The sequence below is a fragment of the Adiantum capillus-veneris genome, chromosome 28 (assembly GCF_014529385.1).
Source record: "Adiantum capillus-veneris isolate H3 chromosome 28, ASM1452938v2, whole genome shotgun sequence".
Classification (NCBI taxonomy): Eukaryota; Viridiplantae; Streptophyta; class Polypodiopsida; order Polypodiales; family Pteridaceae; genus Adiantum; species Adiantum capillus-veneris.
The window spans coordinates 7,459,534-7,486,738 of NC_140958.1; the positions used below are offsets into that span (position 1 = coordinate 7,459,534).

At 42.8% G+C, this 27,205-nt stretch overlaps 1 protein-coding gene and 1 pseudogene across 1 annotated transcript; both read left to right on the top strand.

Annotated features, from left to right (window-relative positions):
- The first annotated feature begins 14,243 nt into the window (after positions 1 to 14,243).
- On the top strand, positions 14,244 to 18,222 carry LOC147420022 (uncharacterized; annotated as a pseudogene).
- A 7,766-nt stretch (positions 18,223 to 25,988) lies between these two features.
- LOC147420023 (uncharacterized) lies at positions 25,989 to 26,943 on the top strand. The gene has a single exon (XM_086505044.1). The coding sequence runs from the start codon at positions 26,110 to 26,112 to the stop codon at positions 26,848 to 26,850; it is 741 nt and encodes a 246-aa protein (XP_086361170.1). The 5' UTR covers positions 25,989 to 26,109; the 3' UTR covers positions 26,851 to 26,943.
- The last annotated feature ends 262 nt before the right edge of the window (positions 26,944 to 27,205 follow it).

Here is a 27,205-nt window from a genome sequence, read left to right on the forward strand (position 1 = left end):
TATGAGTAAACGCCGTCAAAGAGCAATTGAAACTAAAGCAAGAGACTATGCTCTTCTTGGAAACCAATTGTATCGGAGAGGTAAGGATCAACTTTTGTGTCTTTGTGCAAATGAAGATGAATATATTCCAATTATAAAACAAGTACATGCTGGATTAGCTGGAGGTCACTTTTCTAGTGAGATCACCGCAAGAGCAATCTTAATGGCAGGCATATGGTGGCCAACAATTTTTGCAGATGCCAAAGAATATGTTCGGAGATGTGATGCTTGTCAACGAGCAAAACTGCCAACAAGAGTAGATAGCATGTCCTTAGCACCAATGATGGGAGTTAGAGCTTTCGCAAAATGGGGTATAGACTTTGTTAGGCCAATACAGCCACCTACTTATAGAACCCAAGCTCATATATCATTGTAGCTACGGACTATTTGACTAAGTGGGCCGAGGCTAAAGCAACTCAAACGAATGATACCAGAACCACTGTCACATTCTTATATGAGTATGTATTCACAAGATATGGACTGCCAATAGAAATTGTCAGTGATAGGGGAATTCATTTCCTCAATGAGGTAATTGAGTATATGCTTGATGAATTTATGGTCATCCATATCAAATTAGCTCCCTATCACCGACAAGAAAACAAACAAGCTGAGCATACAAATAAAATTCTTAGCTCAGTATTGACTAAAGTGGCTAGTCCAAGAAGGGCATACTGAGAAATGAATCTCCATGCTGCTCTATGGGCTTATCGAGTTTCATTCAAAATAGCTTTAAATGCTACACCCTTTAACCTTGTTTATAATCTTAATGCCATATTGCCAATATAATTTTTATTGCCGACATTAAGGGTAGCTAAGGATCTTGAGTGGACTGGACATGAATTGTCAGAGAGACTTGAAGATTTAGAGAAGCTAGATGAGCAAAGGCTAATTGATGTAGATCACATCTATGCACAAAAGCGGAAACAAAAACAGTTTTGTGATTTCCATCTAATTGCAAAAATCTTCAAAAAAGGGACTTACTTTTAGTCTATTCCCTTAAGCAACACATTCCCAAGTTTAAGAAAAAGAGAAACGGATTGTTTATCATTAAAGATGTATCTCCAAGTGGAGCAGTTAAGTTGTCCACCCTAGATGGTGAACCAATGGATAATTGGATTATTGGATGTCATTTAAAGAAGTACAATTTTCTACTAACAAATAAATTACTAGAAAGAATGTATGCAGCTAAGCAAAGGAAGATAAAACGACAGCAGATTATTGATGAACCCCAAGAAGAAGCTCGGCGTCGGGTACTCAAAAGGAAAGCTGCTCTCAAGAATCAACAAATACCTATTCCCATCAACACACTGGAAATAGATGACCGACAATGGGAATTGCAAAAAGACGCAGTGTCAACAAATGATGAATGGTTAGATGGAATGGACCCCGGGGGATTCACCATGGAAAACTTACTAAATCACGTAAGTGCAGGGGAGGGTTTTCTTTTTACAAGTTACATAAGCGTATAATTTAAGGGTAGGCTCCCAATAATTTATGTCCCAAGCTTAAAAATAAGGGAGGGGGGTATCCTACGTGTGTGTAGGGGGTGGGGAAGGGGAGGGGGGGGGGAGAAGTGAGAAAAGGGGAAATATGAGAGGAAATTTGTGTGTTTCAAAATCATGGCTTCCCAAAAGAGTCTGCCGTTGACCTTGTCAGTCAATAGCTACAAAGATACATGCAAGAACTAACATTGCTTTGTATCAATTTCTTGTTTTGTGATTATAGTTCATTTGATGGGGGATGAAAGCTATAAAGAGTTTGTCTAGATGCAAATTTACATGGAGAACCTAACACAACTTTATAACCATGTTTTTTGAGTAATTTAGATAGGTCAAAATTGGACCAGTAGCCAGAGTGTAGGTTGATCGGCCACATAGTTTGAAAGTCAAACTAAAATACATTGAGGGTACATCTAGTTATCAATAGAAGTGGTTCCTTAATATGTTGCTAGTCATTATGCTACACACTCTTTGACTAATTTTACTCAACTAGATCATGTGACACCTAAATTTCATATGTAAGATAGGGGTATGATAGTTTTCTTCATTGATTTGCGTATAAGCGTAAAAAGGGGGGTCATATTCCCTAATAGGAGTCGTATATAGGGGTTTTATCAAAGTTGTCCGCTCGCAAGTGGCGTCCCATTTTGTATATAGAGTGAATCCCCCAGGGAATGGACCTTCGCATCAAAGTACAACTCAATAACCATAGAACAAATTCATTGGTTGATATAGGAGCTAGAGTAAATGCAGTCAGTTATTCCACGTACAAGAAGGCAACAAGTCAGTCTCTAACAACAGGAATAACAACTATCAAAGGATGCAACAAGAACCCAACACCAACATTGGGAGTAGTCAACTTGAATGTGATAGTACATGGATGCTCATGTCCTCATCAGTTTGTATGCTTACCAGATGAACACATGAATGAGACAATGATTCTTGGAGTTCCATGGATGCGGACATACAAGGCAGTACCAGATTGGGATACCAATCATCTCAAGCTATCACCTAAAGGTGGACAACTCATTGTTCCAATTGCACCAAGCAAGGAGGAATGGAAAGGATCTTACCAGCAAAGCAAACCACAAAGCAATCAATCTTCTCCATCCTATCGATAAGTAAATTCTACAAGTAGCATGCAAGGAGTCACGCAAATTTGGGTACCAAAAACATAAACTTAAGGACAAGCCGATTCAAATATGGGTGCCCAAAACACCATAGACAATACCAAAGATGGTTCCAAGGTTCAAAACACAGAGACAAGCATCTCCGAGAAAGGATCCTAACACGAAATGGATTTGGAAGAAAAAAGAGCACTTATCTTCTCCGAAAACTAGGAAACCAATCAAGCAATGGAGAGTTAAGTCTCAGAAACCTCAACCACACCATTTTGACCAAGACAAACCAAGATATCAATGGCAGGTAAAAGCTCGACAACAGTCATTATTGATACCAAAATCAGCATGCTAAAGCATCTTGATGGCATAACCAAGCAAAGAGCACACAAGCTACAAGATTTTCTCTTTGGAAGACAACATCAGAAAGCCTCGACATCAGAAACCCTTGAGTTAATTATTCGAGACCCAACTCTTGCACATCATAATGGTTTGAATTGCATTGATCTTCAAAGCATGGTAGATCCAACCACGGCTATGCATAGACACAATTGTTCAACCCATGCACACAGTTGTCTCGGAGTACGCCATCTAAGAGGGGTGAAAGAGTACTAAGTAATTAAGGGCAATGTTTGAAGAGGGAGGAAAAAGTGTGATGCTAACGTGTGGATTTTTTTGAAAAACCTAATAATTCCCTTATAAATCATCAACAGGGGAAATTTAACTAATGATATCTCCTTGATGAATGTAAATAGTGTATATACTATCAAAAAATCATAAAAAATAGTCATTTTTTGTTATTTTTTATCATTTTTCTTGATATTGAGACTTAAAAATAGAGAACTCCAACAAAAAATAATAAAGTTGTGTTTTTCAATGGATTTTCTTTGATTTTTTCAATAAATAGGTCAAAAATTAATAATGAATAGCAAAGAAGCTCAGATGGAAAAACTGAAGACATGGTGGTGATCAGAAAGACAAGGTGGACAAGCACAAAAAATTTCAATCAAATCGATAGAGGGAAGCGGAAAGCCTAAATTAGGCGGTCAAACCTACTCTTACAGAATTCTTGTAGAATGAGCTACAAGAATCCGATTAGGGAAATTTTTGAGTCTAACATAGATTTCACGGCCTACTACAACTAACAAGGGAATTTGGGGAAAAATGGTTCGGGAAGTCCGAGTATAGATACCCAAGGTAGGCTAAAATCACCTCATTTCCACTTGTTGCCTTTGGAGTCGACAAAGCACGAAGTGATGCTGGCAAGACCAAACTTTATGAAATGCAATTTTTGGCTTGAAAATTGCATCATCACCTCACCTAACACTTGTAAACACCTATTACATGCTCAATTTCAAGTATGAGCCAAAATGATCAATTATAACTTGGCAAATTGCCAAAAAACGCAAAGAAGTCCTTGCAAGCCAAATTCTGAGTTATGAGCCACATTTTTTGATCCAAATTACCTCAAATCACATACATAGGGCCTACATCATGCCTAGAACCAAGTTGCAACAAAAAATGCTCATTTTGATAAAAAAAAGTTAATAATTGGTAATTATCTACTTTTTGGCCAAGATGGGAAAAATTTGTAACTTTGCCATCATAGGACCAAAGTACACCTAAGCCACTAACCAAGTTTGAACAAATTTGGAGCTCAAAATCTCAAAATTTCTTTACATCTATTGTTTGAGAGATCTAAAGCCTAAATCTGGCACCATTTTCATCCTGTGCATCCAAATGAGCCCATATTTCACTCAGAGTATCTAATTGATGTATACTTCAAGCCTATAATGTCAAATTTGCAAAAAGTTAAAAAAATTACTCAGCTTTAAATAATCGCGATTATTTACTTTTGTTGGAATTTTTTGTTTGGACTTCATAATTTTGATATGTACATGTTTTTATGCATCTATGTATGTTTGATTTGAAGAAAAATTGGACTCAATTTGTCAACATTTCAGAGTGAAAGGACATTTCAGAGAAGAATCTACCAAATTTGCTAACTTTGACACTCTATTCACTCAACAAGAGCCATGCAAGCTGCAGAGAAGGCCAAGAAGAAGCTCTCACAAAAGGAGAAGCTGCAAGAGCTACCACCATAGCAACTAGACCCTAGTTCAGTCAAAACTGCCAAAGCGACCTACCTGTCGAAAGAACAGCTTGAAGAGCATAACACAACAGTGTTCACAGGTTGATTCAAGAGCGAAGAAGGACATCAGGTAGAACTGCAACTTCTGCCAAAAGAAGTCTATGATGTCGCCGCAAAGCCTGAGACCAAAGAAGCCAACAGAAGGTTTAGCCTCAGAGAGTTTTACAAACAAGAGCCATGTGGAGTGGATTTCCAAAAAGCTTATGAGATCTTGTCCACAATCAAAGAAGATGTAACCGCCCAAATCTCTGACTAGCAAGGGAACAAAGTCGAAGTGGTGATTACAAAAGAGATAGTGGTAGAAGCTCTCAAACTGCCAACAAAAGGAATGACAATGAGGGCAAGAGATAGAAAGACAGCGGGAACCTTCACCAAGGAAACTGCCGCTGCGACATTTGTCGATCTCATCCAGAAATAGGTGGAAGAACCTGCAAGATTATACCACCAACACTTCCACTTCCTCACCAAGAGACCGCCAAGGTACACGATACCCAATCACGTCGTTGCCACCACATTTACACAAGTTCTCAAGTCGACAACCAGGCAACCAATCGACCACTCACAGTATGTGTTGTCCACATTGAAGGGGACAAAGAAAGAGGGTAAAATAACATATCTGGGAGCACCAGAGGTTCTCATAAGAATTGCCTACCATGCTATCGGCATGGCAGACAACTTTTCGCCTGCCCCAAATCAGAACACTTGGATTGTGTGTGCCCAACCTTCCCCTCGAGCCACAAGATCTACCAAGAGAACATACAAGTCTGATGAAGAATCTGCTGAGAGCTCGCCAGAACGGCATAGTAGTGAAAGCTCCGATAATGAGGAAAGAAGAGCACGTATCGAGGAAATGGAAAGAAAATCCGTGGTGGCAGCACATCAGGAGGAGCCGTAACAGAAACATGCTAGGTTTGAAAGAGAAAAACACTCCTACAAATGCAGCCACCAAGCTCAAGGCAAGGACCCGGCAGAGTGGGTACCCATCGAATTGAAAGGAACAAGAACAAAGCACCATGCCAAAAAACGGACCGAAGATCCCACAGAGTTATTGGGAAAAATGTATCAGGAGGCAAAAGCTTTGAAGCTGAAAGAAGCCCAAGACGCAAAATGGAAAGCTAAAGAGGTCGTGGAGCAGCAAAAACAAGCAGAGGAAGCAACTGCACAAGAGAAGCACAACGTGAACAAGGTGACATGTCTCCTCGACCTTCTTCACCTGCTCCAGAATAGCATGATCACCCCATGCCAAGGCCACCACCATCACCAGCAGATAAGGCCAGAGAAACTGAGCCCACAAAAGAAACATAGCCTAAACAAAGAGAAGCAGCCGAATCTGCACAACAGGCAGCCACTACACAAGAGCAACACAAGAACAAGAACCAGAGCCGGAAAGGGCAGCGAGTCCTGCACCAGAGGAGACCACAAAGTTTGAGAAAACACAGGAACATGGAACAGAGGAAACACCTTCCACCTCCACACAACACGAAACGGCCGAGGCATCCACAAAGCCTCAGGATGACAAAGCAAAAGAAGGCCAGCCACAACCTCAAGGGCAAGAACAACCAGTCACCACGACGCAGTTGAGAGAGACACAAGAGACTGCCGAGACATCTAGGCAGCTAACATGAAATGAACATTGGCAATCAAATGATGAGGTAATTCTACAAGTCAACGAATATGCAAAGCAAATGCAGGTTATGACGGAAAGACTCCGATCAGCAGCACTTAGCCACAACACAAGTGTTAAAGAACTAGATATGGTGATTGATGCTCTCTAAGGAGAGTTAGAAGACAGATTAAATGTCATCATCGATCTGCAAAAGCAGGAAATGAAAGCTGAAGCTGAACAACATCAACTAGCAAGAGATAAACAACAGAAGGAGATGGAGGAGTTAGGTGACCTACTTACGAAGTTGTCAGATGCTTGCAAAGCCAAAGATGAACAATTGACAGAAGTTACCAACAAACTTCTAACTACAACCCTGTTAGTTCAGAAGATTCAAGCGCAGTTTGATGTAGCGAACGCCTCCCTGTAATACTCAGAGTAGAGAATAAATCATCACGCAACGTTTTTGCGGCAAATACGAGAAAATCCCGCAGTAGCCTCGATCAAAGGGACATATGAAGTGTACAAAGCATTAGAGAAAAAGAACAAAGACCTCGAGCTGGAGCTAAAGCTGGAGCAGTCTCAACGCAGAGACCTGGCTTTGATGCGGGTGCAATGAGAAGAAGAGCTGCTAAAATAAATAGCCGAGCTTAAAAGAGTTAACTAGCTACTGAGAGATGGACGGCCAGAAACGCAAGAAGAAGCAAGAACATCAGAACAACCACAGATAGATATTCCCTCATTTTCTTTCGCTGAGATGGAGACACATCCAGTAGAAGGGCTAATTGGCGAGGAGGAATTCTAGGTACAATTAACGAAAACTGATACAATGCCAATGGTCCAGCTATCAAAAACTGAGGAAGATGCACTAAAAGAGAAAATTACTCAGGAGGTGGATGAGCATTGGATTGAGAGTTGAGAGTTCTTCACTCTATCAATGTTACTCAACTCACTCCCAATCAAATCAATGTGCGATGGCATCAGCAATCCCTGCCATATCCTTTGATAAAGGTGGAGTTGCTCCAAGTCAAAGAGAGGCTTTACAAAGATATGCAAGTAGAAGGCGTAGATAAAAGTGGAGGCTGAGCTAGTTGAACAAGAATCCAAGGTTCTGATTCTGTTCACAAGAGCATCTGTGGCACTTCAAAAGGATCCCACTTTTTGTCCAAGAGTAAGGACCTGACAAGCACATGAGGTAATAACAAAGAAGCGGCCAACCTCGTTGAACTACCCAAGATTGCTAGCTCCAGAAAAGGGACTGCCGACAGAAGAATACATGTATGGTGAAAACCCTAATGGGCGCCATGTCATTATTCAAAAGTCTTCCGGATCTATTATGTGTGATGCTATATAAAATCTACCGAATGCTGCTCAGCTGCATCGAAGTTTTCCATGAGCCTGAGCATGCAGGAACCCCGTGGATCGTCATTCCTCGAGGGTAAAAAAGGTTTATGCTACAATCTCAGTGGCCAAACTTCCGAAGAAGTCCTCTATGGATTCTATGCCCAATGTATGTTCTTACCTTCACACAATATGTTGGCGTTTGAGGAAGCATTCTACACAGGGTTCTTCACTTGGCGAACGAAGATTTTTGGGCCAGTGATCAGAAACCTAACTTCGAGATTTGTAGGCTACTCCATAGTGGAGCTTAAAAACAGAGTCACTATGTAGTTTTTGCAGGTGCCAAATAAAGAGAGAAAGATCAGATACAAAAAGTCTCTAAATGCGCTTAAAGACCGCCTCACCAACCGTCAACCTGAAGACTATTTCAATCCATAAAGCTATGTCAAGGGATGACACAGGTGAAGAGGGGTAAAATGTTAGCAGCAAGCTAACTCGGATACCATTTTTTGGAGCTTTGATTTAAAAAACACTTATTATTTTGATAAATCGAGAATATTGTAACTCCTATTTTTTGGATAAACCTTGTAATTGATGAGCCAGGTCTACAAGCTTCTAGATTGTATCAGCCTGTCATTAGTCATTTTTAGTTAGAGCTCCCGGATTATTAGTTTTGACCACCAAAAACCTTGGCTAATGTATAAAAGACAATTTTTGTAAGTTATTAAAATTTTTTTTGGAAAATGAAATACACAGCATGAGCTAAGAGTGCTCACTTCTCTCCTTCTTGCACTTCCTACTCCCTCCCCGGTTGTCCCATTGGAGTCGCGTTTGTTGCATTGCAACCGGAGGTAAGAGCTCTACGCATTGACATAAACACTTCAAGGTATTTTGTAGCTTTTGGTGTCACCGACCCGTGGTCTAATTTCAACATAAGTAGGAATTTACACTTCAAAATTAAAAAACTAAGCATAGGCCGGGTATTGGGGTATCATTGCTAAGCATTTAGGTGCATTCTGGTTTGAAAACGACTAGGTCAAAAACCCAATGCTGTTAATAATCGTGATTTTTTCACTTGACCTAAATTGGGATTTGAGACCATAAGCATGTGTGCTTAGGTATTATAAACTTGTCCTAGAAGTTTCGTTACGTTTGGATGTCATTTGATGCTGTAACGGATGTGATTTGTTTGCCGATGAGCGATTGGCTTTTGGTGATTTCAGTCACTTGACTGTAACTTCAGTTAGATACGAGTTGTTTGTTGTTTTGTGAGACATCAACAACCTCTTGCAACCTGTATGCACTAGTCGAGTTGGCTTCGTTCCATGGATTGACAATTCAATCGTGGTTCTCCCTAAATCTACAATAAGATAGGAGTGAGGTTAGACACCCATCCCACAGTGTAATAGAAACCACTGGTTCATGATGAACCCCTGGCATGTGACCTTGCGAAGAATCCATAGGTTGAAACTCAGACCTCATGGGCAAAGACTCTACTCCTTCTTCTCAGCTTCCACTCTTTGTTCCTTGCTACCTCTAGTGCATCTTCATATGTCCTAGGCTTCTTAAGCTCCACTCTCCAACGTATATTCTCCCAAATACCAACCAAGAACCTGTCCTTCTTTATCATGTCAAGAGGAGGTACCTGTGGTGCTAAGACCTTGCACATCTGTTCCCATGCCATTGAAAACTTACGTATGTACGCATCTACTGGCTCACCTTCCCTTTGCACCAAACCATGTACTTCTTGCCACACTTTGTCAGGATCTTCTGTCTTCACAAACTCCACTTCCAATCCATGCCTTAGATTATCCCAACTTAATCTCACTGGTGGATCAGCCACATGTAACTCCTCTTCAAATGCTTTGGACCAAACTCCTGCTTCACTCTTCAAAAAAATTTGGAGAAGACGTAACATTTGTGCCGGATCATGAATCTGATTGCTAATGCAGGCAACCTCCATCTTTTCCAAAAAGTCTTCCACATGTTCATCACTTTTTCCATGAAATTCCGGATAAGAGAAAGCCATGGATACCCAAGTTTTGATGCTTTGTGAACCCCTTCTAACACAGGTGCAAGAACCCAAGACTTTTTACTGACTCATTCCCCAGAAACATCAATGGAGCTCATCTTTAGATAAGGACAAGCACATGCACATCAAATGAGTTTTCATAGTTAATCATCGGAATTACAATAGGCAAAGGGGATTTCCGTCTCTCTTGATCTTCTTGGCCCAAACATAAAGACTAAAGCTCATGTACCACTTTTCTACAAGCCCTTTGAATAGATCAATGTGCCTTATGATGGTCTCAATACTTTGTTGATTGATGACACACCACATAAGGGTTTACTTAATTCACTCGGCACTACTGTTTTCCCACCTTCATTTGAAGGACATCTTCACGATTTTTACCTAGAGGACATTTTGGTCCCATACTTGCAAGGAATGTACTTAAGCCCATTGAGCACATCGGAATTTGTACTTACAAATGTACTTAGTAATTCATTGTTTATACATTAAATTGATACTGTCTACATGTCTATGTGTTTCGAATATTTAGAGAGAGAGAGAGAGAGAGAGATGTGAGAAAACACTTGATATTACGATTAAACTAGTCAAAAAAATTACATTTTGTTGAATCCATTCAGGCTAGATTATATGGGCACGTTTTGAATACGGTGAGAAAGATCTCCACACAGAAAATACTTCTCCCTTTGTTGCATTACTCTTCGTCCGCCTGGCAAGAAATAAAAGTTTACGGAGTCAATGTCAGCAGTCTCCCCCATTATGTCATGCCGAAGTTGCAAAATTTTGCATTGCTGCCTTATTGTAATTACTGTCATAAGATTTAGGTCTTTGTCCACCACTTCCACGTCTATGACAACATTGTTTGCCAAACTTGCTGCCTCTTGATCCATAGACACATAGCAACCTTCAACAATGTGAGAATGCTTGTACCAAAAGGAGATTATTAATATCTGTGTCGCAAGCATATACTTGACAATGAAAGTGTCAAGAGCAATCTTGCAACATATGCCATTTGTTTCTTTCACATACCACCCTCGATCAAGAAGCTTATCACACAAGAGGGAATCAAATGATTTGCAGAGCAGCATAGTTTTAGCATAGGTAGCTAGAGTAGAGTGATATGCAGGTATAGGTACATGTGATTCACCGATCATTGTTAAAGTTATTATATGGTCGTCGACAAAACTGTCTTTTGCATCTAAAACTCTTGGAGTTGAAATAGATAGTGGATGTTGAATAATTGATGTGCAGTACCTTTGTAAATATTTTGAGGTATAATTTTCCACAACATTCTACAAAATTAGGTTAACTTGTGGTCAATACTTCAATTAATAATAGCACCAAGTTGGTTCAAACCATAGCACGGAAATACCTTAGACATAAATGGATTCAAAGCAAAAAAACTGTGTAGTATGTACTTTGCGTGGAGAAGACATCTCAAGCCACAGGAATTAGATCTGTTTGATTAGTCACTTCGATAGGTTGCCCTGTAGAGTTTATGATTTCCACAAAGCCTTCCATAGACGTGAAGTAATCTTTTTACACATCTATGAATAGTGAAAGTTATTTGTTATTAACAATATTAAGGTCATCATCCATAGCCCAAATAAACACTCAAGGTTATATCAACACTCACACTCTTATCTCTAAGTGAGTTCTTCGTATGGAGTTGATAGTCCATACCACTTGTTTGTCCAGTTCAATGCATACAGAGCTCTAAGGATTATTTGAATCGTATGGAAATGCCAGAGTTGTGACCTGAAGCATTTGACAGTGGACAAACCATCTCTCCAATGTGCCATGAGGGGTGTTTTTAATTCGGAGTGTCACAAACAACTGTGGATCTACAACATGTATTTCAGTATGGGTTTGTTGAGGGAGTTGGCTCGTTATTAAGCTACAACCAATAACAAGGATTTAATTAGAGACCAAATACAAAAGTAAAGGATCTTAAAGGTAGAGAAGGGCACTTACTTTAGGCATAAATAAACAATAGAGTCTGTAATTTGTGCATTGGGATCTTTCAAAATCCCAATATCAACAGAATCCACAGCTAATTGCCGAGTACCATCAGAAGGGGAATGGTTGCTAACAGTCCTTCTTTCATGGAATATAAAATATCGTTGTTTCTTTCATTTAAGTCTGTGGTAACTAGCCCATAATTTCTCCTCTATGCCTCTTCATCAGCAGCAACAATCTGTATCCTCTTTAATTTCTTTGCTTCCAAGTAACGTCTTTCTTCTAAAGTTCCTATACATATGTTTTTCATCTTAATTCCTTGATTAATCTTGAGCTTATCTTTTATTTAATTAATCTAAAAGCTACAAAAAGTTTGAGCTCTCGATAATGGTGGACAATAAGAAGCAGATTGATTTGTGAAGACTGCAAAGAAAAGTGCTTAGTATGATCACCTCAGGTTTTCATGTGATTCTGACAAAGTGGACACGAAAAGGTTTGGATGAGCTTAGTTGCAAAGGCATGAATTCCAATACTTGGATCAAGGCAAGTCTATGATCATTGCGGGCTCGCGTGCATACCACCAATGGTGGGTTGAGCATGCGACAAGCAAGAAGAAAATTTATGATTGGTTGGAGGCCAAGCATCGGATATTCAATGTGTTTGGCTTCCATAGCTTAATTGGATATAGAAGCTTTAGGATTTAGAGATATGGAGTTTAGGCTTTAGGCTTGAGAGAGATATATCAAGAGCTTAGGATAGTAGAGAGTTTGGAAGCTATGGAAGTTTAAGAAATATGGTTAGAAACAGATAGAGGTTAGAGCTATGGAAGCTTATGCATATGAAGACAGAAAGAGAGAGCACACCCCTGCTTTCTTTGTTTCTCCTTCTCCCTGCCTCCTCTCTTGCTTCTTCCTGCAGCTTCCTGAAAAACAGCAGATTATGAAAACTTCAATATGTACCAATAGATGCAGAACTGGCCTGCGGCGCATGAGATGCAAACATATATAGAATACGACTTTTTGACCCTCATCATGCAGTACGTGTAAGCTCTCACCCAATTTCCTTCTTACCACTGACCACATGGCCTCTTACTAACCAACTTGCCTTGCATGTTTTAAGAGGAATTTCCCATATAACCCTCCTTTGGTAGCATCAAATCCCTGCACTTGAGCTTGCACAAATTGATATTTTGGCATATGACATTGTGTCCCATCACTACACAATCAACATGTACACTTCAATGAAGTTTAATCACCATCTTTTAACCCTATTTCTCATCTTTAAAGCAGAGCGACATGACAATGCTATAGCAATAGGTGTTTTTGGATTGCCAAAAGAGTGTAGATAGGCATCCCAAGAATCACGACTGCTATTCGTCTACTCTAGAATGAAGCTTTGCTTGTGTAAATCATACCTCTTGAGATATGTTTGCAAGAAAACACAATGACATGCATGGTCAAGATTCAATTCCACGTGGCCTCCTCATTGAGCATAATTAGGTGAGCAAGCTAACGAGTCGACCCACAGCTTTCTTTTTGCATAGGGCTTTAGCTCCCCCGGGGCGGTCACTTTTTAGAATGTGTATGCTATCACGTGAGTTAACCGGAGAGGATTATTAAAAGATCAAAATGTATCAAATTGTATACATACAGAGGGGGGTGGGGGTTTTTAAAATAGGCACATAGTGTAAATATAGTATGTATATTGAGGTATTATTAATAACCTCTTGAACGCACGTGATATAGGAAGCTTTTGATAAGTGACCGCCCCGGGTAGCTCCTAAGCGTAGTGCTCTAGCTCGCAGGCTAATTGGTATTTTCTTGTCACTGATGCATAGTGTAGCGTTCACCAAAATGGATTAAAAGTACCCCTTATAGGCGTGATATACACATGTTTCTGTAAGTTCACAAGAATATAAAATCCCCTTTGTTGAATGCACATGCTATGCTACATATACTTTATTGAACTCCCTGGGATAGAGGGAGGAGGAAAAGCTACAGTAGAAAGGTGATGTGGCTTTCATTGGCACGACGCTGATTGGCAAGGGAAAATGCTGTTGAGAAACCAAATCTTCTCTGTTCCCTACCTTCCTAATCCCGGTTGAGAAAACAAGAAGAAGACAAAGAAATTCAAGACATACCTCCTAACTGTCCCCGCTGGCTCCATCAATGTGGTGTGCCAAGGTGAGAGATGAGAGTGGACTCAAGTCAGAGTCTCCTCTAGGATCCTTGGCATATTAATTAAGATTTGGTTACAATTGATGGGCTCATCCCAAGAAAATCATGCACGCACACCACAATATAAGGGTCAGCTCTCAAAAATAATTGATTGATTTCTAACTCAAATTGAGCAATTGACTATCCTCAAGACTATATACACATGCACATTTAAGAAGCTCGTTCATGGGATCGACGGTGCGGAACTGAGGCGCGATCGGCGAGACGATCTCGATCGTCCGCATGGCGGGGCGGGTCTCGGGGTAGGAGGTAAACCCAGGCGCCGAATGGCGGGACGACGTGGCGCCAAGCGGGTGACATGGCCTCTGGATGTGGGTAAGATGGCGACGGACGATCCACGTCAGCACGAATTACGACAGGGGGAAAATCCGACGGGATCACCCGCCATGATTTTGAAGTGGGGTGTGTCACCTCACCTCACCTCATGCAGTGAGGGGAGCCTGTAGGTCGTCTCGCCATTCTTGACCGGGTTGCTTTAACTTTGCACCTCGTAGTACAGCCTACGGGTCGTCCCGCCATTCTCAACCGGGTTGCGTTCAACATTGCCACCTCTGTTTTGGGCTTTGAGGGGGTGTTTCAAGGCGGCGTGCAGGTCTGTCCAGGGGGTTTGAAGGGCATCGCGGGAAAGGGGGATCTCTGTCCAGGATTGCGCAGAGATGGCGGGCAAGGCAAAGAAGGGAGGGAGGACAGGAATGAGGGGCGCCTACTCTACACCTCCGCCAAAGAAGCCTACTGGAAGGGCTGGGGGGGAGCCAAAAAGCCGCTTGCGATGAGAGCCACGCAGTCGAGGGCGGGGCCAACGCCGGTTGAGGAGGTCAAAGAGGTGGGGGGGGAGCTCCTTCTTGCAGTGTCTCAGCCCGATGTTGTTCCGGAGCCTTCGCCGGTCAAGACTACTACTGTGACCGGGGAAAGGAAGAAGAAAGCGGGGAAAGGACCAAACAATGACGATGTTCCTCCATTGGCGGTTGTAGAACCGGAGCCATGCAAGCCTGCTGCTGTTGTGACCAAGGAAGGGAAGAAGGGGGCTTTAAAGGCCCAATAGCCATAACAAGTAAGACAGTTCCCGGGTTTACATGTGAATGTCCGGGTTTATCTATGGACGTTTGGGTTTATTTGTTCCAACGTGTGCAGGGTTTGAAGATTGCAACGCCTAACGGACAAGATGCTCCTCTGTCGGTGGATGTACCTTGAGAGGCGTGCCAAGGTGCTGCTTCAAAGAAAGCTCCAAAGGTCCCAAAGGCCCCAAAGGAGATCCAACGCACAAAACAGGTAGGACTCTTCCTGTAGATGCCCGGGTTTATCTGTCATTGCCCGAAGATTTTTGTGGTTCAAGGGAAATTTGTGCCTGCCGTTAAGTGTTCACATGTGCAAGGTTTGAAGAGGGCAACACCTTTGAAGATTGATGCTCCTCTGTCGGCGGATGTACCTCGAGAGCCGTGCCAAGGTGTTGCTTCAAAGAAGGCTCCAAAGGCCCCAAAGATTGCAATGCCTTTGAAGATTGCAATGCCACTGGGCCAAGATGCTCCTTTGTCGGCGGATGTACCTCGAGAGCAAGGCCAAGGCTCTGTTTTGAAGAAGGCCTCAAAGGCCCCAAAGGTCCCAAAGGAGGCCCAACCAACAAAACATGTAAGATTTGTGCAGGGTCAAGATGCTCCTTTGTCATCGGATGTACCTCAGGAGCCATGCCAAGATCCTAGCATGAAGAAGGCCCTGGCCCCAAAGGCCCCAAAGGAGATCCAACCAACAAAACAGGTACGAGAAATGCCTGGGTTTATCTGTCAGTGCCCGAGTTTCGCTAGCTGTTAAGTGCTTAGGTGTTTAAGATGTGCAGGGTTTGAATCTGGTTAAATGATCAGGTGCGTTGAAGGCTCAAAAAAGCGGCCAGTCAAAGGAGGTGAGCAGCACAGTGCGCACCCGACCAGGGGCTCTAAAGGCTGCAAAGGAGGACCAACAAACTAAAATGGTAGGACTGTGCCCGGGTTTATCTGTCAGTGCCCGGGTTTACCTGTCAGTGCTCGGGTATTGTGCAATTTTTTTGAAAATTGTGTCGGCTGTAATGTGTGCAGGATATAATTGTTCTTGAAGGATCAAGTCCCTTGAAGGTTCAAAAGAGTGGTCAAGTAAAGAAGCTGAGTGGCACAACAGGCTCCAAGCCACCCAAGACACAGGTATGCAACAAACAGCCCTAGGCAGACTATTGCAATGAAAGTGTGCCTTGCAAGTGTTTTTGGTCCTTGCACCCGGGTTTATGTCTGAGTGCATTGTCATAGGTGAACAAGAGAAAGGCGAAGGCCGATGTGAAAGAGAAATAAGGTACAGTGGTCCCCGAGCAACAAAATGTGAAGAGGTTGAAGAGGATGAAAGAGGTGGAAGTCCGTGATCCCGTCAACCGGAAACTTGCTGTTGACGAGGTAAGCCCCTGAAGTGTTGTGCAAGAAGCCAATGAATTTTCTTTTTTTATCTTATGGTTTTCCTCTTCTTTGATAAAATGTTTAGGTCAAGGTGAAAGGGCACACGGGCAAGGGGCAGTTGGAGAAGGTGTTGGAGGTTAAGATTGTTGTAAAGAGGGATGGTGTGAAGAATAAGGCTAAAAAGCATGTGGAGACGGGGCAAGAGGATGAAGGGACGGCGGATAAGGCTCTTGCCCTTGTCGGCTCTTCAAAGCGGCCCAAGCTTCAAGTAAAGAGAGCAAAACAATCAGGGGCAAGCTGTACTACCTCCACAACTGTGGTAAGAAGTCCCTAGGTTTATCTGTCACGGCATGGTGTGCAACTTTCTCTCTCTCTCTCTAGTATTCTTGTTGCCCGGGTTTATCTGTCACGGCATGTTGTGCAACTCTCTCTTTATCTCTCTCTCTCTAGTATTCTTATTGCCCGGGTTTATCTATCACGGCATGGTGTGCAACTCTCTCTCTCTCTCTCTCTCTCTCTCTCTCTCTCTGTCTAGTATTGCCCGGGTTTACCTGTCACGGCATGGTGTGCAGCTCTCTCTTTCTCTCTCTCTCTCTCTCTCTCTCTCTCTCTCTCTCTCTCTCTCTCTCTCTCTCTCTCTCTCTCTCTCTCTCTCTCTCTCTCTCTCTCTCTCTCTCTCTCTAGTATTCTTATTGCCCGGGTTTACCTGTCACGGCATGGTGTGCAACTCTCTCTTTGTCTAGTATTCTTTATTGCCCGGGTTTATCTGTCACTGACTTGCTTTGCCTTTTGTATTGTATTGGATGTAGACGCCTTATGTTGAGGTTATCAATGGGGGTAAGTTGGTGAGGATTTGTCGGGCTGAACCACCATGTGCGAGTCAGAACACTCTCATGGAGAAGCGATCACGGATGATTCAACACTTAAAGAAAGTACATGGGCTGGATGTCTTCATCCCTCAAAGGCTCGGAGGGCGGCCTCGAGGGAGTGTCAACAACGACGTGCCCAAGTCAAGTATACGAGATCAGGTACGGGCCCAACAACGCTTTAAGGATGTGAGTCGAAAGTTTGCAGTAAATCGCAAGAGGATTGAGGAGAGAGCAAAGAATAGGGCAGTCCTCACTTGGGACGTTCTTCCGCGCAAGGCTCAAAAGGCCATGAAGAAAGATACTTTTATCATGCAGTTTGTGGCCACCACATGAAAACGATCGATCAAAGGGAAGAGGCAATGAAAAAGGAGATCAAGAGTCACGTGGAGGAAGGCTACGAATCTAGGGTAAGTTCTATGGTCATAGAAACCAACTTTACTATTTTAATCGGGTTTGTGTTTTTGTAAGTGCCCAAGTTTATTGTATGTCTGAGTTTACATTAATCTGTTTTAATGCAACGCCGGATCAAAGTGGGGACCTTGATTGTTCGTAGTGACGAGGATAAAAGCAGCGGGGGGAGTAGCGGAGGGAGTGATGACGATTCTAACCAGGATGGCAGTGGGGATGATGATCCCGATTATGGTAGCGAGGGGGATGCCGATGATGACGATGCTAGGAGTGACACAAGTGGTGGCGGTGATGACATAAGTGGTGTCGATGATGACGATGGTGGGGGTGACACAAGTGGTGGCGGTGATGACATAAGTGGTGGGAGTAACATCAGTGGTGGCGGTGATGACGATGGTGGGGGTGACATAAGTGGTGCCGGTGATGAAGGTGAGGATGATGGGACTGATGACGAGGATGACGGCGGTGGAAGTGGCAAAGGGGACAGTGAGGATGGCACCCAAGATGTTAGTAGTGATGAGGATGAGGCACAAGATATTTTATCTTCACCTGCTTGAGATTGTTTTGAGTGACTATGTCGTTTGTATGATTTTTTTTCACATACTTATCAGCTCTAACATGGAATGTGAACTTTTCATTCTCTCCTCGGCTTATGCTAGGTGGTTAAAACAATTTTGTGTTACAATTTTTTTGGGTTGACATGTTATCCACGTTTACATGTTCGGATGTTAAATTAAGTATGGGTTTATGGATTGCCTGGGTTGATATGTGTAACGGGTTTACTTTATCGGTTATCAAAATGCTGTTTGTATGAGCTTGCATCACATACTCATCAGCTTTAGCATGCAATGTTTTGGCTTTCCCTTCTCTCTCTTGGCTTAAGCTATGAAATTAAGTTGCTTCATAGTTTGAATAGTGTGCCTTGGGTAGACATCCATGGTATGTGTGAAAGATTGTGAAGTGCGTAGATTTTGTGGTTGTATTTGCAAGCTGTCATTCAAGTTGTATTTGCAAGTTGTCATTCAAGTTGTATTTGCAAGCTGTGTTGTTTGGTATCATGGAAAATTTCACCATATGGTTTGAAAGCCTCTCTCTCTCTCTCTCTCTCTCTCTCTCTCACACACACACACACACACACACACACACACACACAAAAACTCATCCAATGTTTTATGAGGCCTCATCGTGTTTTATGTTTTGGTGCGTTAGTCATGCATTTGGTTTTCCTTGGACAAGTTTCTACAAAACATTGACATTGCCATTGTGCCTAAGCTATTAGTAGTGGTAGTAGTATTAGTGCTCGTAGTGAAAATCCACAATGATGATGGTAGAAAGAGGAAAGGAAGATGCTGCCAAGAGTATAAGACAATCATACTAGAAGGACAAATCTCTTCTCCACTTGCATCACATACATTTCTACAACTAAACTATGTTGATAGTCTCTCTCTCTCTCTCTCTCTCTCTCTCTCTCTCTCTCTCTCTCTCTGTTTGAACCTAATTAGTCTAATATTAACATAAAAATTTATTATTGTATAACTTAAATCTAACTATATAGACACTGCAATCTCTATCAAAGTTGAGAAAAACTATACACCTAATGGTTGCACAAGAAATACAATCCTAAGAGGGCATCGAGAATGAACTGCCACATAAAGAGGTAGCCCATGGTCAATTAAAATAGGTATGGAATTAAGTGTATAAAGCAGAGGTATCGAAGATTATTTTAGGGAAGGTAATGAGTCAAAATTCTCCATCACAAGACAAGAAGTAGTGCCGATAGGTTGAGAAAAACCCAAAACAGGTATAAGGTTGATTGAAAGAAAAACAAAAAGCCTATCAAGTTGTACAAAGTAAGAATAGTCCACTCCTTTAACACCATAATAATAAGTTTAAAACTTGCCTTATTCAGGTGAAAAGAGATGGTAGGTGATTGAGAGGTCCAAGAATAGTACAAATAACCAAACATGGGATACAGATAAACCCGGGAAAAACAGCAAGACAAGAGGCAGATGTTACTGCTCAGTTTCAGGTGAAAAGATATGGTAGGTGATTGAGAGGTCCAAAAATAGTACAAATAACCAAACATGGGATACAGATAAACCCGGGCAAAACAGCAAGGCAAGAGGAAGATGTTTACTGCAGGGTTTTACAAAAGTACAATTTGATGAGCTGATGCCAATACTCCATGCATGGTTTCCCCATCATTGAACTTCAGATCAAACAAACGCTCATCGTCATTGTTTGGTCCGCATACCACGAATGTAACAAGGCATTCATAAGCATCAGACCCATGAAACAACAAGGCTTTTTGGCCTATCAATGCTCCTAGCTTTTCTTGAGCTCTTAGCAGTGGAGTCATAGGCAACAATGCATTGCAAGTGTGGCATGTATCGACCCCCTCGTCCACCAAGAAAGTCTTTGTGCAACAATGATGACAGTAAACCCGCCTTTGCGAAGCAAACCGAACTCTCTTACGGCCCCTTTGATGATTATGTCGCAAGGCACCCGTTTGTCTAGCAGGCCGTGTGGGCACCGTGATTTGCATATTTACTCCTTCTGGCCTAGGTTGTCCATGCCCAAGTCGAGTGGCAGTTACATGTGCCTGTACTTGTGTTACACTTCCCTTCTTTGGAAAATCGATCTCCATGGGTGCTCTTTGAGCAAAGAGGCCAACATATGCTGCTCGCACTTGCCCCACCAATGACAAGATATTTGAGTCACTATATGATGGAATGTCCTCTTCAATGTTGTGCAAGAGTGTTTTTAGCTCGTCAATGCATTGGGTCAAAACTTGTGTTGGAGGAGGCTCTACATCGATGGTAGTACCCTCAAACTGTTCAGGATCGTGCTCCATGACTAGTTCTTGGGCTGTGTCAATGATGGGTAGAATATGGCTAATATGAGAAAAGAAGTCCCTTAAGATGAGTCACATTCCATACAGATTCTTGCAGTTGCTAAACCAATCTGGGCAGTCATAATATGCCGACTGTATACTAACTTGATACCATGTCCCTGTGGATGACATGCTCAAGACCTTAAATAAGAGTGCAGCTTCATCGATAACTTGAATCGTCGATGGGTCATTTGCATATCTCCTTAAGATTTCTTCACCTCGTGCAAGTCTTGTGGTCTGCAGCCGATCATTTCCATAAATTTTGTGCTTTCCAGAGTCAACTACACAAAATATACAGTGATCAGCTTCAGAAGCAATCTAGACACAGATAAACCCAGGCAACCATATAAACCTATACCATACTATAAACCCAGGCACAAATGCAAGTCTTCATGCAAACGAATAATCCTACTAGGCAGTCATAGAAAAACCCATTGCCTTTGCTTTGATTAATATGAAAATAAAATATTATACCAATCTCTTGCTTCTGACGAAAGAACTCGATAGCATTTCCACCCATTCGTGTCCCGATGTTGGAGTCACCCACCAGGGCATGCAATAAATCCAAGGCTGATCGATTGATCCTTGCATCTAGAAGCGTGTATTTCACATACTACCATAGTCGCTCGACCAAATTGGTAGTGTCCACATGCCCAGGTGGAAATAAACGACCGTATTTTGGCCACATTCGTCGCCAGATGCATGTCTTTGAGGCCCAACCATTGCAGATATACCTTACAATATTAGGGTGGCCTTCACATTCTATCAACAACTGGGCATATCGAGCCTCGAAGTTGTCCTCTGTACCACATTGCATTAGATTTTCCATTGATGCATATAGGGTTTCACGCATCTCCTTAGGAGCCTGCAAAAAAAGTGGGCAGGCATATCAAGGAACATATACGAGATAATCTATAGTTCACCCATATCAGCCCAGGTCCACACAGATAAGCTCTCACACACAGAAAAAACAAGGCACTGACAGATAAACCCAGACAGTGACAGATAAACCCAAGCACTAACAGATAAACCTCTAACATGAAGATAAACCCACGTACACATATACAAAACCATATTACAAACCTGTGGAAGCAAGTGCTCCACCCATGCTTTCTTGGTATGGAACCAACATAGCAAGACAGTACATGCAACTTGTTGAGTTTTCCCATCTTTGTCCACCTCCCAACAAGATTGATCAACATGAACAACTTTATTGATGGCCAATAATGAAGTCATACACTTGTCAATCACCAATGCTCGAGGGCGAATGTTGTTCATTCTGTGGAACACAAGCCTTAGTGTCACTTGCAAAGCAATGCTTTCTTGAGATGTTCCTACATCATGTGTGCATAACATAAACCACAAGGGTAAACCAATTCCATTTTGATTTGGCAATACTGCTACATAGAGTGGTATCCCAAAAACATTTGTTTTGAATGTGGAGTCTATTGCCCAAGCATTGTTTGTTGAGAAACTCAAGCACATGCCGAGCATCCAATCATCCTGAATAATGAGTATGAATGGCCTTTCCATCTCATCGACGGCATCCGGGTTGTAGGGTTGATGATAGAGAACTTTGTTTTGCTCTTTTAATTTTAGATCCTCCTGGTACATTGAAGACCAGTCATCGCTTCCTAGCCTCCCTAAACAAAAGTAGTCAATTAAACTCAAGTCTTAAATGAATCTAACAGATAAATCCAAGCAAAATAATAAATAAACCCAGGCACTACCCCAAAATAAACCCAGGCACCATGATAGATAAGCCCATACAAACCTATGATTATCCCAGCAAGGAGAGATTCAGGGCTTTATTTACCTTTGGATCAAAGCTGATATGCCATCATTTGAATTTCCTTTGGTATCATGAAGAATCTATGTGACACTTGCTCTATCGGCAATGCCATATTGAAGTGAAATAGCTCCTTGGAGACACTCATCTTTGCGACATGGCGACATGTTCCAACGTCAAACAAATCTTCCATGCATCGTTTCGTCACAATAGGATGCACCGGCAAGTGATAAAGATCCTCATGTGATCCCTGCACATGACCTTTGTGCCCAACATGAGCCCTTATCCTTACGCTTTCCTTTATATCATAGACGCGTTGGATGAGGATAGTAAACGGGCATCCACACTTCTTTGATGTTCGCAGTCTTCGATGATCGTGGCCCTTTCTTCGTGCCTCCCCATTGTGATGACACACAAGTTGAATGAAGCCCCTCGACGACGATGATTGCCGCTCTACCAATCTAGCCTTGTGCTTGATGGCAATAGCGTTGATCACATTTTGAATATCATCCATCAGCGCTGTATGTTTCTCAACACTACCTTCATCCTTGCCGGGACTCTTTTGTCTGTCTTGTAAACCCGGGCACTTTTCTGTGGAAGTGGTGTCATGGCTCTCCAATTCCCCCAACCTGGGCAACGATGCACAAACACACAAGTCCAAAAACTCCTTCACATAAGCAAGTGGGATTCCATGCTGTCTAATACTTGTGCACCATGTACATGCAATGGATGCCATCCCCGGGGGATTCACTCTATATACAAAACAGGACGCCACCTGCGAGCGGACAACTTTGATAAAACCCCTATATACAAATCATATTAGGGAATATGACCCCCCTTTCTACACTTATACGACAATCATGAAGAAAACTATCATACCCCTATCTTACATATAAAATCAAGGTCTCACATGATCTAACTGAGTAAAACTAGTCAAAGACTGTGTAGCATAGTAACTGGCAACGTACTAAGAAACCACTTCTATTGATAACTAGATATACCCTCAATGTGTCTTAGTTTGACTTTCAAATTATGTATGTGATCAGCCTGTACTCTAGCTACTCATCCAATTCTGACCCATCTAATTACGTAAAAAACATGGTTATAAATTTGTTTAAGGTTCTTTGTGTAAATTTGCACCTATACAAACTCTTTATAGCTTTCATCCCTCAACAAATGAACTATAATCACAAAACAAGGAATTGATACAAAGCAATGTTATTTCTTGCATGTATCTTTGTAGCTAGCTATTAACTCACAAGTTTGAGTGCAGACTCTTTTGGGAAGCTATGATTTTGAAACACAAAAACTTCCTCTTATTTTTCCCTTTTCTCACTTATCCCCCCCTCCCCCCCCCCCCCCAAAAAAAAAAATAAAAAATGATACCCCCTCCCTTATTTTTAATCTTGGGAGATTAATTATTGGAGGCCTATCCGTAACTTATATGCTTATATAACTTGTAAAAAAAAACCCCTCCCTTGCACTTAGGTGGTGCGGTAAGTTTTCCATGGTGAATCCCACGGGATGCCATCGTTGCCCGCAAGCATAAATGGTCGTTTGAGTGGCATGCGGAAACAATGCTTTCCCAATCTTCTATACATGCAATCAACTTTCCATTCCCAATAACAAGACGCGAAGATACACCTTGGTCAACCATTACGTGGAGTGAATCCCTCATTCTTGCCCATTTTTTCAAGTCTAGCACACCTCGCTTGTCATGGGCTTTGAGAGCACTTATGGTAATCGTTTGGCCACTTTCGATAGAAGCTATCATAAGCCCGTATGTTTGTCTATCAAAAGCAAAGTACCTAGTTGATGCAAAAGCAAATGCATCCAAACACCCACTTTGATGCTCTTCAAAGAACTCTTCCACCTCATCCATATCACTTGAGTTTCCATCCGAAGCGCCAACCGCCCCCCCCTCGGACTCGTTCCAAGCACCATCAAGCTCCCTGAAGCTCTCATTGCCTTGTAGCTACAAGAGCAACCCATTCAGATCCCACCCCCAAGGCCCCCCAACCGTTGCCTTTCCACTGGCAGAGACGTGCATCTTCGTCAATACAAAACACCCGTCTGTGCCCCCTGTTCAGAAGCCCGGGTTTACCCCTACACCTGCTCTGTTGCATGACCTTCCCCAATTCAAATATGAAACTGACCCCCCACCCCACCTTGCATGAAGCAATCCCTTTCGGCGTCCTAACTGACCATCATTGTCCGCCCACGGAAAGCCGCTCCGGCCACCCACCTACCCCTTTATCCACGTGGCACCTTGTCACCCGAGGCCACGTCACCCGCCCGAGGCCACATCGTCCCGCCATTCGGCACCCGGGTTTACCTCCTACCCCCAGCCCGGCCCATGAACGAGCTTCTTAAATGTACATGTGTATATAGTCCAGAGGATTGACTATTGGTGTTTCTTGTTTAGAGTTCCTCCCTTGTGGTCCAACCTCCAACCTCACCCACGACACGTGTGTTCATGAGATGTATTTTAAATCTCTCTGCACATCCATTTCAACATGAATGAAATGACCCCTTTTCATTCATAAACTTCTAACATTTTTTAATGATTCCATTTTTAACTTCTCTTGTAAGTGTAATTATGTAACTCTTTGAAATTACAAAAAACCCTCTCAATGAACTCTAGTGCTAGACTTGCACAACTTTGAGGTGGACCTCTCAGATTTCTTCCCGGTCATTGATGATAATTAGCCACATTCTTGAAGGGATCAATTCAAGTGACAACATCTTCAATCGACAGATTTAAGAAAGATTTTGGATGGCCTTCTTGTCTATGAGAGTGGATTGTGATTGGTTTGTGTGCAAGCCTAAGTCATTCGTGATTGGTGCATGTGATTAACTTACAATCGTATATATGAAACAAGGCGTCCACAGGACGGGGTCCACAGGACGAGTGGCACTGTTGATCTGTGTGTGTGTGTGTGCGCGCGCGCGCGTCGAGGAGTCTTGCTACTGTGCCTGCTAGAAATGCTCCGCTGCCATATCCCGCGCTCTAGGAGCAACAAGACGAGAGAGAGAGAGAGAGAGAGAGAGAGAGAGAGAGAGAGAGAGAGAGAGAGAGAGAGACTCATCAACTCTTAAAAAGGAGATTACTATTATTGATCCAAAATCCAGGGCCACACTTTTTGTAGTAAAAATCAAATCGTTGCATTGGCAACTGCCTCTGGCAGTGCCAACAACACATAGCGTGTGAGCTAGTGGCACTTGTAGGTTTTCAAGTGTACATTCTATACAGGAAAGCATTCTCGTATTGTGGGGACGTAGGGTTAGTGGCATGAGATTAAACGATAAAACGTCTCTTTTAATTGAGAACAAGAACAAAAGTTAAAATGGCCTTCATAAGTAGCCACATAGTCAATACCCATGCTACAAAATAGGGAAAAATATGTCAATTATCTCTCACATGTGGTCTACATGAACATAAGACGATCGGCAAGCTGGTCCACAATTCTAATGTCGTGTGAAATTGGCACTGCCGACAATGCTTTTGGATCAAATGATGGTTGCCGACGCCACTACATAACATCAAATCCGATCTCCGTCCACGCTTTTCTTTCAATGCCAAGTTCCCAAAAAAGTGAGGTCAGACACGGCATCGCCCAACTTCCAAGCATACAAGAAGTAGCTGCTGCGCCACGCGCAGCACTCCCCCGCCCCCCCTCTCCTCTCTGATCTCTCTTTCTCTCTCTCTCTCTCTCTCTTCGCAGCGCTGATCTGCCGCAGCGCGGAATCGCGCCGTCAACAATGGCTGTTGCGTTGAGAAGCACAGAAAATGGGGGGACGGAGCCACCCATCCGGCTTGTGTGGGCAGATGGCAACGCGCGCGACATCGCAGAGGCCATCACAGCTTCGGAGGCGCTAATGATCAGCGAGAATGGTATAGCAGGCAAGCAGCTGCAGGAGGGCAGCGCGAATTGGCTGATTTGCGACTCTGCGGCGCTGCGAGTGGGCAAGAGGGCGTGTCCAATGCATCCGGAGGAGCAGCTGGAGCGAGGACGTCTCTACTTCGTGCTGCCGATGGCGGCCTTTCAGCAGCGATTGACGTGGTCGTACATCGCCTGCCTTGCGGCCATCGCTGCTACGGCTGCTGCGGACGGGGGCGCTGCCGCAGTTGCCAACGCCACCTTAGCGCAACGCAGCTTCGCCCGTGTCCCTCTTCTCAAATCCTACCTTGCCTTCCTCCTCAGCCGGCCCCGCCGCCGCTACAGAGCTTTCCTCGCGAGGCTGAGGCGGAAGCATATAGTCGATGATGCCCACCTTACAGCTGATGAGCGGCATGATGTGGTCACCTCCCGCTCTCAGCAGCTTTATTCACATGGTAGCTTCATCAGCCGCTGCAGCGCAATACGGGCATCCCGCAATGTTTGCCACAGTGGAGAGACCCATTGCAAATATGTCGAGCAGCTCATCCTCCGCAGCACCTCTTGGAGACCTCCTCTCCTTACCATCCATGAGAGTTTTTCCAACTTGTGTCGATCTTTGTAAAGTGTAGTGACATAATAGAATTAAGGGAAAATTACCAAAATACCCCTCTAATTTCAGTAAATTCTCAAAATACCCTCGATATTTTGTCATAAATTTCCAAAGTGCCCTTCAAAATTCCCAAAATACCCTTGGTTGTGAGAGTAAATTTCTCAAAAAATAATTTTTTTTGTGGGTCTTCACAAGAAGAATGATTGTCTATCGTACAAGATGCTAAAACTACAGTTTGAGTTGGTTACGTAGGCTTTGGAGATGGATTGCTTCCTTATTTTTAGACATAATTTCCTTTTTTGCGATGGTAATTGGTGACAAATTACATGCTGAGCACTCAAAAACGGATCTCAATTGTCAAAAATGA